General features: G+C 39.2%; 1 protein-coding gene across 1 annotated transcript in view; it reads left to right on the top strand.

Annotated features, from left to right (window-relative positions):
* The window catches only part of ptprsa (protein tyrosine phosphatase receptor type Sa), a gene marked incomplete at its 5' end in the record, with an annotated part of 143,769 nt that overhangs the window by 8,898 nt on the left and 116,394 nt on the right, over window positions 1–18,477 (top strand). Inside the window, 2 exon segments of the mRNA XM_014010777.1 lie at window positions 7,081–7,226; window positions 9,823–9,964. Coding sequence (XP_013866231.1) covers window positions 7,081–7,226; window positions 9,823–9,964 — 288 coding nt within the window.

The following is an 18,477-nucleotide window of genomic DNA, read 5'->3' as shown; positions in this document are numbered from 1 at the left end:
CCCCACATCCCCTCCCCTTATCAAACAACAACAGTAAAGTACTGTAAATGGAGCCGTCTCACATTCACATTCCCACCTCCCACTCTCCACCACTTTATAATCTCAGTGCTGGTGGATTCGGTTGTTATCAGGTCCAACAGAGGTAGCGGCCAGTAGCAGGTGGTTGCTGTATTAGCTGAACAAGCGTCTGTGTGCACAGTGTGAGTTTTTTTTTAATATTTTTTTATCCTCCCTCTACCTCTATTCAGTCTTGTGTGCGCTGATCGGTTCTATTCTTGGGGGGGGTGTGAAGATAGCAGGGCTCCCATTGCGGGTTATTTTAGCTGAGGCCATGTTCCCCCTGCCAGCCAGATAAAGACCAACCTTGTGTGCTTATCGGGGTGTTGCTGTACCTCAACCTGTCTGAGAGAAGCTTAGAGAACAGAGGGAGACGTTGGTTGGAACAAATGCCAACTGCAGGAGGAACGTCCTCTCAATGTCATTTCAAATAGCACAACACATGCTTAGTTAGCTGTTTTTGTTTTGTTTTGTTTTTAATTTACTTACTTACATTTTACAGCATTTATAAGTTAGTACAAGCAGGAATGCATCTCTGAGTGTTTGTCACTTTGWGTAAAACAAGTACACTCCAGCCCAACATCACACCAGAGGGTGTCATGCTGAACAGAATAGTGTGTTGCTGTCACATCTTGCCACACCAGGTGTAAAAACTACACACTATTACCAGACCTTACAAAAGAAAAAAGAAAAAAAAAATAGTGTGAAGAAACCAAATTGTCACGTTGGATTAACTCTGAAACGGTCTTTGTTCATTGAAACGGCGACTTTCCTCATAAACCTGACCAAGAAGGTGAAAAAGGAGGTGTAGAGACAACATTTCTAAATATAATAGCAATCTCACGTCAGAWTTGAGTCCTTATTTTAGCCTCGGCTTGCCATTCATTTTCCGCAGACTGTACTTTTCATGCCTAGGCAATGCAAAACTTGACAAGTTCCTTTGTTGCCAACCAGCAGGTCTTTATTTCATGTTTTGCTGTAATAACAGGTTGCAACCTCTTTTCGTGCAATTTWGTTTTATTATGCAGTCATAATATTGAACCATGTGCAATTTGATTTTTATGGTAGAGCCTAAAAGACAACCAGTGGTTTCATGCTAAATTTCTAAACGAGCATCTTGTTGTGGCAGCTGCAACTGGAGCCACTTTGAAATCAGTGAAAATCAAGACTGTTTAAAGGATTTTTATTTCCATTCTGAAATATTTAACAAGATGCTCATGCTGCGAGATTATTTACCATATTTATTCATGTATAATACGATCATCATTTTTTGATCTTAAAAAGCATAAAAACTGAATTATCAATAACCAGTATATAATATTATCCACCCATTTTTTGGATGATTTTTAAGGTTGAATTTCTAGTATTATACACAAATAAATACGGTATATTCAAAGTCACTGAAGTTTACCAGTAAATAATGGAGAAATACATGTTCCTCTTATGTCTTGTGGAAAGAACAATAAATGAAAATGATCAAGAGAGGTGCATTAGCTTTGCACTGAACTACCTGATGAACTGCAACCGCTTGGTTTGCTCCACTGTCAATACAGCATTGATGAACAAAAAGCCTGAAAGCTTCTACCAGCTTTAGCGCAGCGTTTTATCTGATCCCGATGCCACAACATATCTACAGAACAGGAGCCATTAAATGCAGGAAACATTACAAAAGAGCCTGTTGATATCATGGGCAGGTCCATTTCTTGTTACTGCAAAACATTTTAAGCACTTGAAAWCCAGACACTATTCAACCTTTTCCACCTTGCAATTACTGGAGTTGTAGTAAGGTTAAAAATTCAGGCGGGGGGAAGAAAGAGAAGCTTAAAGTCAGCAGTAACTGGTAACAAAGGCCCAGAGGCACACAGCTAAAGAGAATTGAAAGGAAAAAAAAGGTTAATTATACTCATCAGAAGTCACGCAATCACAAACTTGCACACCCCCTGTAGTAATTGCAGTGTAATATTCATTCATAGGCCCACAGCCAGCCGAAGGGGCACTCAGTGGCATGAAAATACACAGAGGCTTGTATAACACTCAGCACTAAAACACAGCAAGGCCACGTTCACACTGTAGGCAAATGCGACCCAAACCCAATTTTTTTGGCCCCTATGCAACCCAWATTGAATTTTGTTCCTGACAGTCTGAACATCACAAATCCGACTTAGGCCTTTTTCAGTATAYGGTACTGAATCTGATACATACTTCTGATACATACTGTATCTAATGTTTTTTTTCCAAAGTGACTTAAGTCTGAATGCTCTCATTTCATCAGACTTTTACTTCAGTGAGGTGAGGGTGAGCRGATTGATCCAAGTATTATTAATTACTGTATACTGTAAGATGATTTCGTGTTCATTAACTGAAATCGAGATGAAACCACATAAATGTTGAAGGTGTTGCTACGGTGTCTCTCAGGTGTCAAAAACCTTTGATAATTCCAACCGCGATGTCTACCAGCAGCTTCAGGGCTAGTGATGTTTCAAGTGGTAAGACTATGAGCTTTAATAAGTAAAATTATCCCAGCTACAATGACAGACAACAAATATTACATTTATAGTATTACAACTAAAACCATTTTTGACGCCGCCACCGCAGTTTGTCCTTCATGAGCCTTCGTAGACAAGATGGCGGCTGCCTGTAGTGGCGACCCACGACCATGGAGATATAAACAGCTTTTTATAAGGTGAAAATAATAAAACAAGGTCTTTGTCTGCAATGATTAGACATGTTTTTTTATTATTGTCATTAATGATTATCTCAATTTCGGCTAAAAGAATTGACAAAATCCTACACACTGTGCCTTTAAGTGTCTGGTACGCCCCCTACAGGCCTACGGCTGAATCGCAGACCGTCTGAACAGCAATGCTCATCTAATGTCTTTATTAACGCTTTATTATGTGTTGTCRAGGTGTTTCGGGCGTGTACCTAAAACTATTTTAATCAGGACATTACAATAGTCAAATAAYAGTAWATAAAAGTCAAGCYTTAAAAAGGAAACTAAGACAAATGGTGTGGTKCTTTAAATCAGTATCTAACTAATAARTTCCTTCAATACTAHCCTCGAGTCATACTGTTTAAATCTTGTTTTACACGTCTCCAACCACAGAACAGAAGTATAKTTGCTTYGTCGTYATTCTTTTGTTACATGCCCATGATGACTGTGAATCCACAGAAACATATGAGAGTAAAATCGGTCGCAGACCATATCAATACTAAAGTTACTGGATCGATACTTTATTTTTTGGATGTTGCTTCGTCCAAAAATAAAATGCTGCACCAGAGCATCCCGGTCAGAGGGAGGTTCAAATGTAAACACTGAGCTAAACAAGCACGTCAGGTAATTATTTAATCGTCTCTGATTGTACAACAACTTCAGAATCAATACATCCTAACATGTAGCATCAGCGTCTACCTCTGTAAACAGTGTGACATCACGTTATATTCTGCGCATCTGTGCCATGGAGAGTTCACAGGAATCTGAACAAACCTATAGTGTCATTTAGCTGTTTTTCTGTGTTGCATTAAACACTTAATACACACATTTCCTTTAGAGCAGAGCTAAAACACTGCACTGCACAGATGTTTGCAGTAATTGCATTAGATTTGACTTCTAAGAAGGTAGAYTTTGTTGTAATCTATCCAAACCAAAACTTGCTTTTTTGACGTGATGTCCAGTACTTTATGTCTTGCACTCACTGTTCCCTACAATTTTCCAGATTCTGGACCTCCTGTCACCTTTTCTCTCTCCTCTTCCTGCATTCTCTTCCCCCACTGACCTTTCCACCTGTTTCTGCACTKGTCCTGTCATTCTTGATTGTGTTATTTCCCCTTCAGAATTTCTATCCACTTTACTTCCAGCATGCCTTTTTATTTCAAACCTTCCTCGTGTAGTATTGGAACACTTTATATGAAACATTATGAGGGTAACAAAAAAATAACTAAAGCTGTCAGGAGTTAAATTCAGACGCGCAGCCAGACATTCACATTTATTTCAAAACTCTCATCCCACGAAGTGAGAGAAAAAGAAGGAGAGGGTGACTAGGTGGAAATGTCAAACGGTCCACAGGAAAACTAATCAAAGAAAGCTGGCCTTCAGCAGAACCACAGCCACAGGCCTGCTCTGTGTAAAACCCTCTTCTGTATCAACAGAGGGCACATTGTAAAGGGAGGTCAAATGTGGAGGAGCCGTGTTGTGTAAAACTCTGCTGTGTAGTTTCAGAATGAAAATGGAAAAGTGGAAAATGCCAGAAGGGATTGTTGTATGCCCCAAGCAAATGAAGAGGGTCCGTTCCTGGATGACTGAGAAAACGCTAAGGCATTTGTATTGAACCATAACATTTATATTATTCTGGATACATATTCCTCCGAGATATGTTTTGTTTGAAGCTTTTTTTTCTTCCTTCCATGAATGCTATTTTTACATAATTTTGAGTTTAAGTGTAGTCCACTAGTGAAAACCTATTAGGTGAATGCCAATCTTACGTAGAAATTTCTTAAGATTTATTTATTTACTTTTTTTTATTTTAAAACAAAATATTTAATCTTAGTTTTTTAGCTTTCTCCCAACATTACCAGCATTAAAACAGCCACAGTTTAGTAGATTATCTAACACAGCCACATTTCCATCTTACCCACCAAAAAATAAATAAATACATATATATATATATACAATATATACGTATGTATATAGTATATATTGGAGGTAGGCAGGCTCCCCATAGGTCCTTGAAACCCTTGAAAGTTTGTGAATTAGAAAAAAAATGATTTCAAGATCCTGGAAAGTTTGTGAAAATGGCCAAAAATTACACTGGTCCTTGAAAGTCCTTGAATGTTTTTTGGGGATTGAAGTTCTCTATTCACACGACTGATTTTCATCATCTGTAAAAATATAAATAATAAAAAAACGTAAATTTCTTGCAGTGGATAACTCAGGATTACGGTAACTGACGTGGCTTTCAACAACTAACGTGAGCCATAGTCATAGTTTTATCCAATCAGAGCAGAGTAGGGCAGGTCGTTCTTTCTGAGCCCAGGTGAAAGCACCACAGCTCCTCCTGTCCTCACYGAACGWCTGAACATGYTCACATCCCCTCCTCCCAAACTGAGCTGCTCAACCTCCCAGGACATAATTACATGTCCATGTATTGTAGATATGAATGTAGGGTAAACATTTAATTCACTTTCTTTCATTGATTCCCAGTTTTTCATTGAATTTACACGATATTAAAAYTGTTTATTGGTAACATTCTGTGGGAGTAGTAGGTAATTGCTGTTGTGGTTCTTGAATTTGAGGAAATTGGTGCTAGAAAATCCTTGAAAGGTCCTTGAATTTGATGTTGACCAAGGTGTGGGAACCCTGGGTAGGAGGTAGACCGTTCACAGAATCAGTATGTTTAGTCTGTTTAAAGACACTGTCTGCCAGGAAGGATTTTAATATAAGTCTCTACTACAACACGTTGCACAAAGCTAAATATGAGAAATTTACTGAAGCTGCAAGTACATGAACAATTTTTTACCAGAATCATGCAGGAGTCTGAACTCAAGACATCCTGTGTAGTTGTACTTCAACTTGCCTTTTCACAATTAATAAACAATTTGTTAAGTCACTGCACTGGATGCTGGTTAAATAAATATGTACATGTACAAACATTTTTTTTTTAAATGGCAGCTTTATTACATTTGGGTAAGTGTGCAGTGTTATTTGGCCCACTGGTGTCAACAAAATATTGTAGCCCCTTCCGTCATTTAAATTGTCCATTACTGATCTAACAGACTTACAAATAACAGTTTTGCTACAACAAATTCAAGCATGTATATGTTTAAACCCTAAAGAACCTAAATGTTTGCCATATTCAGCCACRTTGTTTCAGGCATGTAAGCATGGAATAAAGGTAAACATCTTTTGAGAACATGCAGAGAATTTGCAAGTTTGTTTATTCTTTGAAGGGCCTACATTCTTAAGGATTCAGTCGGCTTTGAAGATGTCAAACCAGCCGTTTGAGCGTAATTATCCATCAGTGAGTTTGCGGATCTTTCCACAGTATTTACATCAGAAACATTTGGCCTAATATTTGGAGGCAGTAAGGGTGAACTTTAAAATGCAGTGCCTCTGCTATCCTAAGGCGGTACACTCACCCTTTTTCTTTTCCTTTGCCTTGTCTCACACCATTTCTCTCCGCTTCATTCTCCTGCTCCGCGTCTCTCTTCAGCCGATAATGAATGCAGGAATTCTCCTTCATATGTGTTTAGCAGTGCCTGGAGACTGGTGTCGGCCCGTGGTCCCTTAATTATTAATTTGATGTTATGCGCTGGCCGTTTGATCATCCTTGTATATCTGTATGATTCAGATTTAACAAGTTCCCCAGGAGACGCTGTTTTCTCTCTTTTCCTCGTTTTTCTATCAAGCTTGTTGTTTCAAACCTGCTGCAACCCAGGCGTGAGCAAAACTTTTGACGGACTGTCTCGGTTAGAAATGAGCGCATGCATTTATATTTTTTTATTTTTTTATTTTTGGTTTGTGTGGCGTAGCTTTTAAATTGTTGCTTCATTAGTTCTGCACTGTGTCGAGCAGGAGAAGTGCAGTTTATAACTGTCAAATCGAAAAAAAAAAAAAAACTAACTTTGACTAGCTCATAATTTTAATGATCTTTTTTTTTTTTCTTCCAAAGAGTGGTGTTGTCCTCGTTCATAGTCTGTTTCCTGATGGAGTGATGGATTTAAGCTTCTAATCATCAGCAGCCTGGCACAACATTAAGATATAAATTCACAGAACTATAGAGCGTTGCAGTTTGGGGAGTTGATACGGCTGTGAGATGCGCAGGGAAAATGAGATGCAGACTGAGATAAGATTTGTGTGTCTGTGTGGATGCATGAACATGCACTCAGTTGGCATTTGGAAGTGAGCCCCCTTTCAGAAATCTAATTAAAGTTAACTGAGTTAGGACCAGCGGTGCAGCATTTGTCTTATGGCCTGTTCTAATGTTTTTGTTCTACTCTCGCTCTCTGTTTGTCTTGCCTGCCCAGCACCACCACGGTTCACTAAAGTTCCCGTTGACCAGATCGGTGTCTCGGGGGGCGTGGTCACCTTCGTCTGCCAGGCGACGGGCGACCCCAAGCCGAGAGTTAGCTGGAGCAAGAAAGGGAAAAAGGTGAACTCTCARCGTATAGAGGTAAGTCTGTGATGGGTTGACTTGTATTGTAATTGTTGTGTTGAACAAAACTGGGTTGTAAAACACAACCATACCTGATCTCATCAGAATCAGAATACTTTATTACTTACTATTATTTATGCTGTTTTTTTTCCAAGATGGCAAGTAGGCAGCCTGTTACTGCAGCTCCCAGCTTTTTTCCTACTTTTCTGTGTTTTTCTTATGTTAAATTTTTTATTTTAAACTTTTATTTTTAACAAACACGCCATGAATCTTATCTTATCTTAATCCCTGAGGGAAATTACAGGTATTATAGCTGCAATGTATTGTAATATTCAACTATTTTTATGTCATTTATTCCAAATTAAATAAAAATTGTCCCCTTTTACCAGCCGGATGTGGATGTGTCTGGCACCGTGTATGTAGCATGTAGCATCTTTATGAACTAGACTTCAAAATAAGAGCGTCAAATAGAAAAAGAATTTTTAATAACAATTACAAAAACTYACTACAAACTTCAAATGGTGTTTATGGAAGTATCATGTTAGACAGAGCTATAATTCTGGTTTGGATTGGTTGATTTGCCCCAAATGATCGCACCTAGCTTCAGTTTAAACCAACAGAAAACTAAGAACAGGTTTGTGTCAGTCCCACCAGTTTTCAGCTGGAAGATGATGAAGACGTGTGACACGGGCTAAGTGGCAGTTGTCCTAGCGGTAAATGCTAGCTTCCACTATTTTTTTTTTTTTACCAGTTTAGCGTTAGCAAAGCTAAGATTCTTAGTTAACAGATTAGAGATTAGTGAAGCTAACTTTTGGGTTAGCTGTGCCCACCACTGCGTTTAGCTTTACTGTTTTATTATTCAGAGCCAATCTGTAACATAAATTGTAAATATGTTGGTAGCCACATCACATGTCTCTTACCTTTTTAGTTTCAGAGCTACTGTCTGTTCCTGCTATTATGTGTTTGTTTAAAAACAGGCCTTTAATTTTTTCATTACAATTTCCACCATCAGCTACAGTTGCCTGCTAATAAAATGCAGAACTGTCCTCTTCCCTAAACTCCATCCTTTTTACACTTCACCGACTCTGCTGTTTGTCACATTTTTCCAGTGCTGTTTCTTTTTTTTCTTTTTTTTTTCTTCCTGGATGCAGCCCTGTCTGTGTGATTATGCCCGTGCGTTATTCATGATGTTTGTTATTCACTTCTCGGTAGGCATCCCAGATGGCATCTCTAAAAGTCTTGACTGATGCTCAGTGTCTCTTAATTAAAAAGTTGCTTTATTTGACAATGACAACAGTGACGGTGCACACGTACGTGTGCACACACAAACCCACACCTGCACATTGCGGCACGAAGGAAACCACAGGAGGGCACTGAAAAAAAAAAAAAAAAAAAAAAAGAGAAGAAAATGACAGCAACATCAACGGAGAGATCAGATTCCCCACTGAGGACAACATAAAAAGACAAGTTTTCGTTAGGCACTCTCATCCTGTGCATGCTAAGTGGGAAACAAAGCCAAGGGCGCAAAAAGCCAGTAGAACGGACGCTTCTCTTCTTCAGTTTAGCAAGAAATCCAAAATTGCAAGAGGTTTCTGAAGTGGTAGGGTTTTTAATTTATTTATTTCATATCTGTTAAATCCTCTGTACAGCTGCTTTTGATATTGATCATGGTGCCATGCTCTGCAGTGTTTTTAGCCTAATTAGCTGGCGAGGCCTGGCATGTGGAGCAGAGGAACTGCAGAGATGCTAAAGACTCGTATGYGTGTCTCAAAGTCATGCTTTGCTCAGAGATCTCGGCAGTAAATCCTTCCTTGAGATGGTGTGAAGTTCCCCGGGGAAGGACAGACTCTGGAGTAGTAGCAATGCTGTGAGACTGACAAGCTGACCGTCTTTTCTGACACATCAGTCCAAAAATAGGGCACAAGGGATCGACTGGGGAAATGACTTCCTGTGTTAAAAGCTAGAGGTAATTAGTTCAGAATTGCAATCAATTAAATTCGAGTTTTATGGCTGTTGATGAATTGGCTTTAAGGGAGCCTAAACAAGGTCATCCAAATACTGACCAGAGGGTTTTTTTTTTTTTTTGTGACAAATGTGTCAAAACTGCCACACAAATATTAAAGTTTACTCACAGTAACAGAAAAGTGCCATGCAGTTCTTGTTAAAAAGCCTTTTTTTTTTTTGGTATAAACATAGTTTCAGTCAGTATTCTCAACACGTGTGCTTTCTGCGTTTCATATCAAGTTTTTTTTTTTTCAGCGGAGCTTAAAACAAACGGCTTTATAGAGAACAAAGGGTATAATTACAGATGAAAATGAGACAAAAATACAAATCACACACTGTGTGTAAAGAGAGCGTTTCCATATAATTGTGTTTAGGAGCCTCAGGCTATAAAAAGAATAGAAACATTGAAGTACCTGTCCAAACAAGCGTATCTTGCTTCACAATTTTTTTCCCCCTTCATTTTCACACTAAACAAAAAAAGCACACTCRTGCCACGGTCATGCCTCTGTCTCCAAGTGCCCTAACCTGCTAATTCTAAAACTGATGGGTGTAAAGTTTGAAATCAGAATGGAGTTCAACTAAACTTCATTTTTCGTGCTACACTCCACAGACCATTGAGTTTGACGAGGGCGCCGGCGCCGTGCTCAGAATCCAGCCGCTCAGAGCCCCGCGTGACGAGAACATCTACGAATGCGTGGCTGAGAACAACGAGGGCGAGATTACGGTCAGCGCCAAGCTGTCCATCATCAGAGGTGAGTGTTATACTGTGAAAGAGTGTGCTAAGCTGTAATACCAAAAGGTTTTATGTGGACAGCCATGAGCTCTGTTGAATGTTGAGACATCCTGCTGGAGTCCGTATTTTTATTTATTTTTTTCCTGTGGAAGCAGGGGTGCACCGATTGCGGTTTTCTGGCTGATCAAAGATCTTGAAAAAAAATGGACCTGCTGATTTAGATTTTGGTTGATACTGATTTTTTTTAGAACTGATACTATCAGGTATTAATACATCTTTGATGTTCCAATCTCATTTTATTGGACAACTTTTGAAACAATACAAATTGTTTTAACTGGACATCAGCTCTCTCTCGCAGCAGAACAAAATGGAACAGTGGCTGATTTTCAGATCTTTGTGAAGGTAGATAAAATCATCTTCTCATGCAAGTATTAGTCGATTGCAGCTCTCCCAAAATTAAGGAAACTGGGGCTGATAAATCGTCCAGACGATTTATTCATGCWCTCCTACTTGGAAATCACAATTTATTTCAGATTAGATTTTTTGTATGTTATTTTATTTTAAAAGCRTACAGGGGTGTCTTATAAAGGCCTTTGCTTCAGCTATAAAGATTTACTATGTGCTAAAGAGTCAAGAATGCAAAATATATTTCTTTAGGGTGCTTATTTCCATCTGTAACAGACATATTCTAAGTTCTAGATGCAGAATGTGAAAACTGTTTTAAAATGACACCTTGGTTTGAGAGCGCTAATCAGATGTCATTCATAAAAATGGTCAAACCTGTTATCGACAGTCTGTTATGTCCCTGAMTAAAACAGACTGATTGGTCATCCACAGACTCTGCAGCTGATAGACATGCACAGAGATGCCCACTCAAACTTTCAATAACAACATAGTATGAAATGTTTAAATAAAATCAGCAGTAAGTGATGAAGGTGCTACTTTAGCTTAAGCAAAGACAGTGTGGTGATTGTGAGCTCAGAGGTCACATAGGACAAGATCACAGACAAGCAAACACTGTTACATTCTCACACTTACTTCTCTCTTATTCTACCTTTCTGTCTGCTTTCAATGCGCAAACGCACACACGGCACTGTGTCTTTTCTCTTTTGTTCTCTTCTGCCGCCATCTGCCATGTTTCCAGGGCTGGATGAAGCTGATCTAATGCTGGCTGGCTGGCAGTACACAAGCTAGGCCTTTCTGGCTATCACAACCACAGGCACTGGTGTGGGCAGTATTTGTGTGGTGTTAGACCAGAGAACCTAGCCTAAAGTCTTAGGGTGTGCTCACACCAGCCCTGTTTAGTCCGCTTTAATCGAACTCTTGTTCCTTTGCCTAGAAAGTCTGTAAAAACAATAAAGCATAAATAAATACCAACAAAAAAGCTGGTCTCTTAAGAGTAAATTATTTCACTTTTGCAGATTTACTGTACAAATATTTCTTCATAGTTGAGCAAACAATRTGATCTATTTAAGTATTGACTAAGGGTGTATTCAAACCAGTCCTGTTTAGTCCACTTTAATCGAGCTCTAGTTTGTTTGCCTAGAAAGTCCGGTTCGTTTGGGGAGGTGTGAACGCGTAATTAAACTCTGTTGTGGACCAAAAACACAAACTCTTGTCCGCCTTTAAACCTAGGTCTCAGTTTRGTTGAAGTGAACTCTGGTGCGGTTCGAATGCATGGGTGAACGCCAAGTCAACCGGAGACCACTCCAGAAGCAGGAAGCAGACTACAATGCAGGGTATTCTGAGTAATAACAGTAATAAAGTTATATCTTGTAAATACCTCGCTCGATGTCTGTATAAGGTGGACATCATTGCTGTGAAGTTAAATGCACTCCTTTTCGGTGAACGCCGCCTCATATGGAGCCGTTTCAGCCACTTTGTGTGGAAAATAATAATCTCCGCAGTTCTGCCTCATCTTCTACTTATGCTGACCACATTGTTGAAGACTATTTGTTTGGCACATTTGCCAAAAAACAAAAAAATAAATCCTACAACCACTAAAATCTGACGTCACTCATGGTTTGTTTACATTTTGTGAAGAAGGAATTTGCGCACAGTGTCTTCTTCTGAGTTTTTTTTTTGTGTGTTTATTTCTTCAGTTGTTTTTGGAGCAGCGCCACTGCAGGTGAGGGGTGGAACAAGTTGTTCACAGGGTTTAATTAGTTTGACAAAGAGCAGTGTGAATGCGAACCGCACCATCTAAAAATGGAAACAAATCCTGCAATTTTGGACCTCAATCGAACCGAGTGTACCGGACTATCGGGTGTGAATACCACCTTAACCTTAGTTTGTGTTAGATATAACTGGACAGTTGTGTAATTGGGGTTCCTCAGGTGTGAAACTACAATTGCTGTCAGATTATTTGAAACAGCAGTAAGTTCAGTGTCAGCTGTATGCAAACTGTTAGACTTTAGGTCTTATTTTAAACAGAACAATTAAATGCATGTTAGCTATTCTGAACTTACCGTATTTTTCGGACTATAAGCCGCGACTTTTTTCCTGAGCTTTGAACCATGCGGCTTATAGACCGGTGCGGCTTATACATGGATTTTTTTCTTCAGCCACCAGGGGGCTCTTATGCTCCATTTGCTTCAACCACTCGCTTCAAAAAAAGAAAAGAAAAAAGTGATTTTTGGAACCGGAGGTTCCAGAGCCGACTGTTGTACCAGGAAGCAGCAATTTAAAGATAGTCAATGGCCAAAAACTCACAAAAGGGGATAAAAACAGACATTTTTCACGGTGGAATCTGACTGATAAAAACTTTGGAGCTTAATCCAGGACCAGTTTGTGGATAAACGTCGAGTGAAGAGCCGCGGACTATTTTTTCCTCATTGCACTCCCCGGGGAAGGAATCCCATGCAGTGACGTATGCTGGAGCGGGAGGGCTATCCCACCACAGCTTCAGAGCCAGCATTACCCCGGGAGGACAGCGACACAGAAAGCAACACTGAACAGATACCGCTGTGTGACGCAGCTTTTCTCAGCTTGTTTAACTCCGACACTGAAGAGGACTTCGATGGTTTCAGTGCACCGGAGGAAGATGAATGAGACGTTTTGTTGGACCAGAAACTGTTAAAGAAAACTACCAAAATAAGGTCAGTTAAAGAACCGTATTCCTCCGAACTTTAATTCCTTAAGGTTTGTTTTTTATGTTTTGATGTTGAATTCACTTTTTTGATGGCAAATTTGGGTGTACTGTTTTTTTTTTATGTTGGGGGTGCGGCTTATAGTCTGGTGCGGCTTATATGTTAATGTTCGTGGATTTTTTTTTAAAAATGGCGGGTGCGGCTTATAGTCCGAAAAATACGGTTGTCACATTTTATAGGCATCTATTAATTTTTATCACTTTCATCCGCTAAAGCTAAATAAATGTCCAAATATGGTTCGATTGCCATGCTACATTTATGGAACATTGTAGAATCCCATACCAGAAAGTCCTCTGCAAAGAAATAGTAAAAAAGTAGAAAGACTCAACATCAGGGAACGAACGCATCAAACTCTAATTTACATGTTTAGGCACGTCCATGTCAGCGTGTTCAGAAGAAGGACAGAACAAATCTAGAACTGTCCGCAGGAGCTGAAAGAAAAAAAGAAAAAGTTATTAAAATTGACTCCACAAAGATTCCTCAAGAGCCCAGGGGAAGATGGCAGCTCTCCTGCCCAGGCAAGACCCGGGGCAGGGCACTGGATGAGGGATTTGGGTGTGAGGATGAGGGTGAACTCTGAGTGACTGAAAAGGAGAGCAGGATGTTCTGTTTTCCATCTTTAATGAGGCCCTGGTCCCCTGATATAACCTACCAATACTAAAAAAATGGTAATATAAGGGGTGGACGATGTCTGTCAAGAACAGATGATGGAAAGAAAGTAAAACAAAAGTGTGGATATGGATAGAAAATGCAATTAGAGATGGTGGTGGAAAAAAATRTTTTTTTAAAGAAGAAAAGTGGGCCTAAGATGAAGTAAGACGACAGGAGGTGATGCAGATGATTGGCAATGTGGAACAGGTGAGGAAGACGGTGGCTGAACATGGGTTCTTGGAACATGGCAAAGGATTAGAGGATATAGGACAAGGCACAGGGGACACATTTCCAGTAAACAGAGGGGATGTGGTCTGGGATTTAGAGAGGCAGAAAATGGGTCGCCACGATGGGTGACTTGGCCAAAAAAGCCGTGGCACACATTTGTGGGGAATATGCAGCACATGGAAACCCACATAACTGCATTAACGAATGCAAATAAATACACAATAACATTATTTTGAGCAAGCGTGCATGGGCATATTCATCAGCCTAACACTTGGATGGATAGTAATTCCTGCACGGCGCTGTGGAATACTCACAGAATAAAAATTATATCCTCAAAGTAACGGCAAGCATTGTCGACTTTGCATGCAAGTTTTTTTTTTTTTTTATAAAAAAGTGTGTGTCTGTCTATGTGTCTATCTATCCAGAACAGTGGAATCTAGCTTTTGCTGTCATAGTGAGAACTAATTTAGCATGACAGTATGTGGGATTTGTTTGGAATTTAAAACAATTCACAACACCGCACTTTGTGTTGCACGCAACTCAACGCTTCTCTGCAATTTTAAAGATATGCACATATAAAGCAAAGATACTAAAATACTTTACAGCTCTATTTACACATAAGCACACCTGGTGCACATTTACCCATGAAGAAAATATGCAAATGTCTGAACACTGAACTCAGAAATACATTTATTCATTTAAAAAAAGGCAGTCAAAAGTCTGTCTCAGTAGTCTTTGTTTAACCATGCTGCATCAATGACAACGCCTCGTTTTGTCATCTGTTGTTTCCACATTGTTTGTGTGTATGCACTCGCTGTATGTCGATGGCAATGGCAGGGCGCATTTAGCTTTCACTGTGACACCTCCTTGGCTGTTACTTCAGTGCTGCAGCTGAATACCTAAGATGGGGGCCATCTGGCTCCACTAAGACTTTCACACTGTCCTCTGGGAGTCCTTGGAGAGGGACCGACAAGCGTATGAAGCACATTCTCAAGATGACACAACTTGTTCCATGTTTTCTTTCTTTTTTTTCCTCTCTTTTTTTTGTCATAACATTTTTTTTAATATCAGATTAGCTATTTTTTTTTGTAATGAAATGTTGTTACAGTGTCAGAAGTAGAACTGAGTAAGTTGCCACCGGGGTACTGTCAGTTCATGGTTGTTTGGAGATCATGGGGGGTTATCCTTTCATTTTCCTTCTTACTTTTTCTGCAATCTTTGGCACTTTGATTACAGTTGTACTTGGATTATCCATGATGAACGTCATGGATTTAAAATTTAGTCAAATCATGKTTTTTTTGGGAAAAAAAAAGTTTGAAAAGATTCTTCTCTCTTATTTGTGCTACCCCTGATGAGATCACAGTCTGACAGAGCAGCTCTTGAGKCAAAAGATTTATTAGGTTTGTTAAATTAAGCTCCTGTGTTGAAACTAGCAAACTCTCTGCTTTAGTCTTCTTGATCCAGAAGGCACCAAACATCCACGTTTGTGTGTTCACGCACACGCAAACACACGTGCACRCTCTCAAACACAGTCGAGCTCACATCCTCCTTATTTTCTTTTRCCACTCCCAGCCAGGTGGAACCAATCAAACTTATCCTTCTCTGTCTGTCAGCATTTTTCTTACTCTAACCCCAAACTCTCCAATTTTCTCCTCTGTGTATACCAAGTTGCAARCCTGGGTTTTGTTCAAAGCATTCGCTTTGTTCATGCCTATTTTTAGTAATTTAGCAAAAACAGATAAATTAATATTGGCTACGTATTTGTATAAATTGTGAAAAATTGGACTGAGGTCTGCACAAATTGTGTGTGCTGACTTTTTTATTGCTGATTGTACATAGAGTAAAAGCTAAAAGGTTTTGGCAAAACCCAGCACTGTGCAATCCAGCTTCAGAGACCACACACCGTTACATGAGTGTGGAATGAGGGTCTACTGTTTGATCAGGTGGTCTGCACTTTGGCAGTTTTTATAACAGAACAAGTTATGGTGACTGTTACCCCAAAATGATTCATGGACAAGCTCAGTGAATGATCAGTTCATTCATTTACTTATTTAGCAGAAAGGCAGAAAAAAACAGTAAAGTGATTGAACATTACTGCTTTATAATGTGGATTTTGACAGTGTAAAAAAAGCATGTCTTTTGTATTTTTTGTCATTAACTTGTTCAGTGCAATCCAATCTGATTTCAACAATGTTTGAAATATTTACAACTCATATGTTACAACAGATGTTGGGTAAGACAGAAAAAAAAGGCCTGATCAGAAAGGGAAATGGACATTTTCCCCATTTGCTGTTCTTGTAGTTTTATATTTTGTTTATGCATCAAACGTTTTATCCTTGTCTTTAAAGGGATCCATGTTAGTTGTAACATTAAGACTTTATTAGATAAACATATTTTAACTGTAAATTAAAGACTGTAAAAATACTGTAGGCTGTTTAGTTTTTATAATTTTTAAACTAAAAGTTTAAAAATATCACCATATATATGTATTAGCTCAGCGCTACACATTCTCCTCTTGTCACTGAGGTCCTCCATCCACATGACAGAGAGGGTGGAACGTTATGGATGAAGGACCTCAGTTTAGCTTGTTAGTTTGTCGTACTAGCACCAAGCTAATGCACATAAGGCAATTTAGCGTCGGCGCTAGCACAAAAGCTAACAGGCTAAGCTGAGGTTCTTCTTCCATGAAGCAGCTCTGTTGTCCTCCATCCATATTTTCAGTTACAGGCTGAGTCATTTCTACCTTCTCCTCTCTGTCAACGCTTTCTGGTTTCATTTAAAAGAGTCGATCGTCAGATGTTGCCCAAGATTAACCTTCAGGGTGGATATAGCTCACTCACACCGAGGACCTATCCATGTCATCATTTACCCAGAATGCTTTACATGTAAATAAACTGCTTTGTTCATGTTAAAATATATTTTTAAAAATTTACAAAACTAAACAGCCTACAGTATTTTACAGTATTTATTTTACAGTTAAAATATATGTTTATCAAACAAAGTCTAATGTTACAACTAATCATGGATCCCTTTTATTTATAGCATACTGATTTGTTTTTCTCTGAAACACCCGTTTCTCCTCTCATTCTTGAACAAATACAAGCTGTTTATACTTTGTTCCAAGGGAATAACAAAGTATATCATCAAACTGCATTGCATTGTATTGGATCAACTGGATCATATTGTATTGTTTAGTRTTGTATTGTGTTGTATTGTGTTGTGTTGTTTGCTGCCTTGCTGTTGATGGGTTGACTTTACATAGATGTGCTTATTTTAAAAGCACGAAGAAACCCAAGGCACATAAATAACACATGAGGAGGTGTGTGTGTGTGTGTGCGAGAAAACGAGTGAGCTAGCTTCTGTCCTGAGGTGTGAGTGTTGGTGGACGCTCGACATGAGAGTGTGTTTAGTTCGTGGAGGGTTTAAGCCTGATTAGTGTGTGTGTTCAGCAAAAAACAGGGAGACAAAGACAGAGAGAGCCAGCAGGCAGACACTGGCCGCGGAGTAATGAGACAGTGAGGAATAATCTTGGCAGCATCAGCATCAGATCTATCTGCTCTTCCTGCGTCTCAGATGACCTTTGCCCTCTTCCACTATTCTCCAGCACATATAGGAAAAGCAAGTACAATAGATTAAACACATGTAGAAATTGAAGACCAAGCATTCCTTGAAGGAATGCATACCACCTGCTGCCGTTCAAATAGCCATTGTAGTTTTCTTGGGGACAATTGACTGTGGCAGCCATCTTGAACCAGGATAATCCATAGACCATTTCGTAGTTAAAAATTGTTAAATTGTGCATGCGCAATGCATTCGAAGGTCACAYATTTTTTGAGAAAATGTTGAGGTTTGTAATGCAAATGCTACTGGAATTGAACAAATTAAACCGGTAAACATACGTCCTTATACAGACCCCATGTATTAGTTCTAAGCAATTTTGTGTTAAACTTTATTTTAGGATTATAGATGAGGTTTTTCATCAATNGCTCTGTTTACAGCGCTTAGACGCCAACGTTCCTCATATTGTATGTTCAAATTGAGCTTCTCTTGCCAACTACATTATCTCCACCTTGTGCCTGACAAACAAGTCAATTCTCATTCCCGAGCACCACTCGCTGCTTCCAATCGTAAATAATGCATTAGTGCTGTTAAGATCTACACCCATTGGCAAAGGTTACCTACTAACAGTCAACCCGTTTTTACATCTGACTTCTATCATCGGCAAGTCAGTGCAAGTGCTTGTTTTACTCATAAATACCTTATTTATGATAGGTTTTTACTTTTTATGTGTAGCACAGAAGGGACAGCATAAAATCACATTTTTGTAGTTGCTATGTAATGCTGTCTCATGAGAATTACATGAAAAATGAATTTCTTAGTACGTATTCAGTGATCATCCTCATGAGGTCTCCACTCTCGGCTGAGCTGGGACTAGGCCTGTCACGATAACAAATTTTGCTGGGCGATTAATTGTCTCAAAATTTATTGCGATAAACGATAATAT

Source organism: Austrofundulus limnaeus, unplaced genomic scaffold (genome assembly GCF_001266775.1).
Source record: "Austrofundulus limnaeus strain Quisiro unplaced genomic scaffold, Austrofundulus_limnaeus-1.0 Scaffold73, whole genome shotgun sequence".
Classification (NCBI taxonomy): Eukaryota; Metazoa; Chordata; class Actinopteri; order Cyprinodontiformes; family Rivulidae; genus Austrofundulus; species Austrofundulus limnaeus.
Note: the sequence above shows the minus strand (reverse complement) of the source record. Positions and strands in the feature narration are given on the sequence as shown.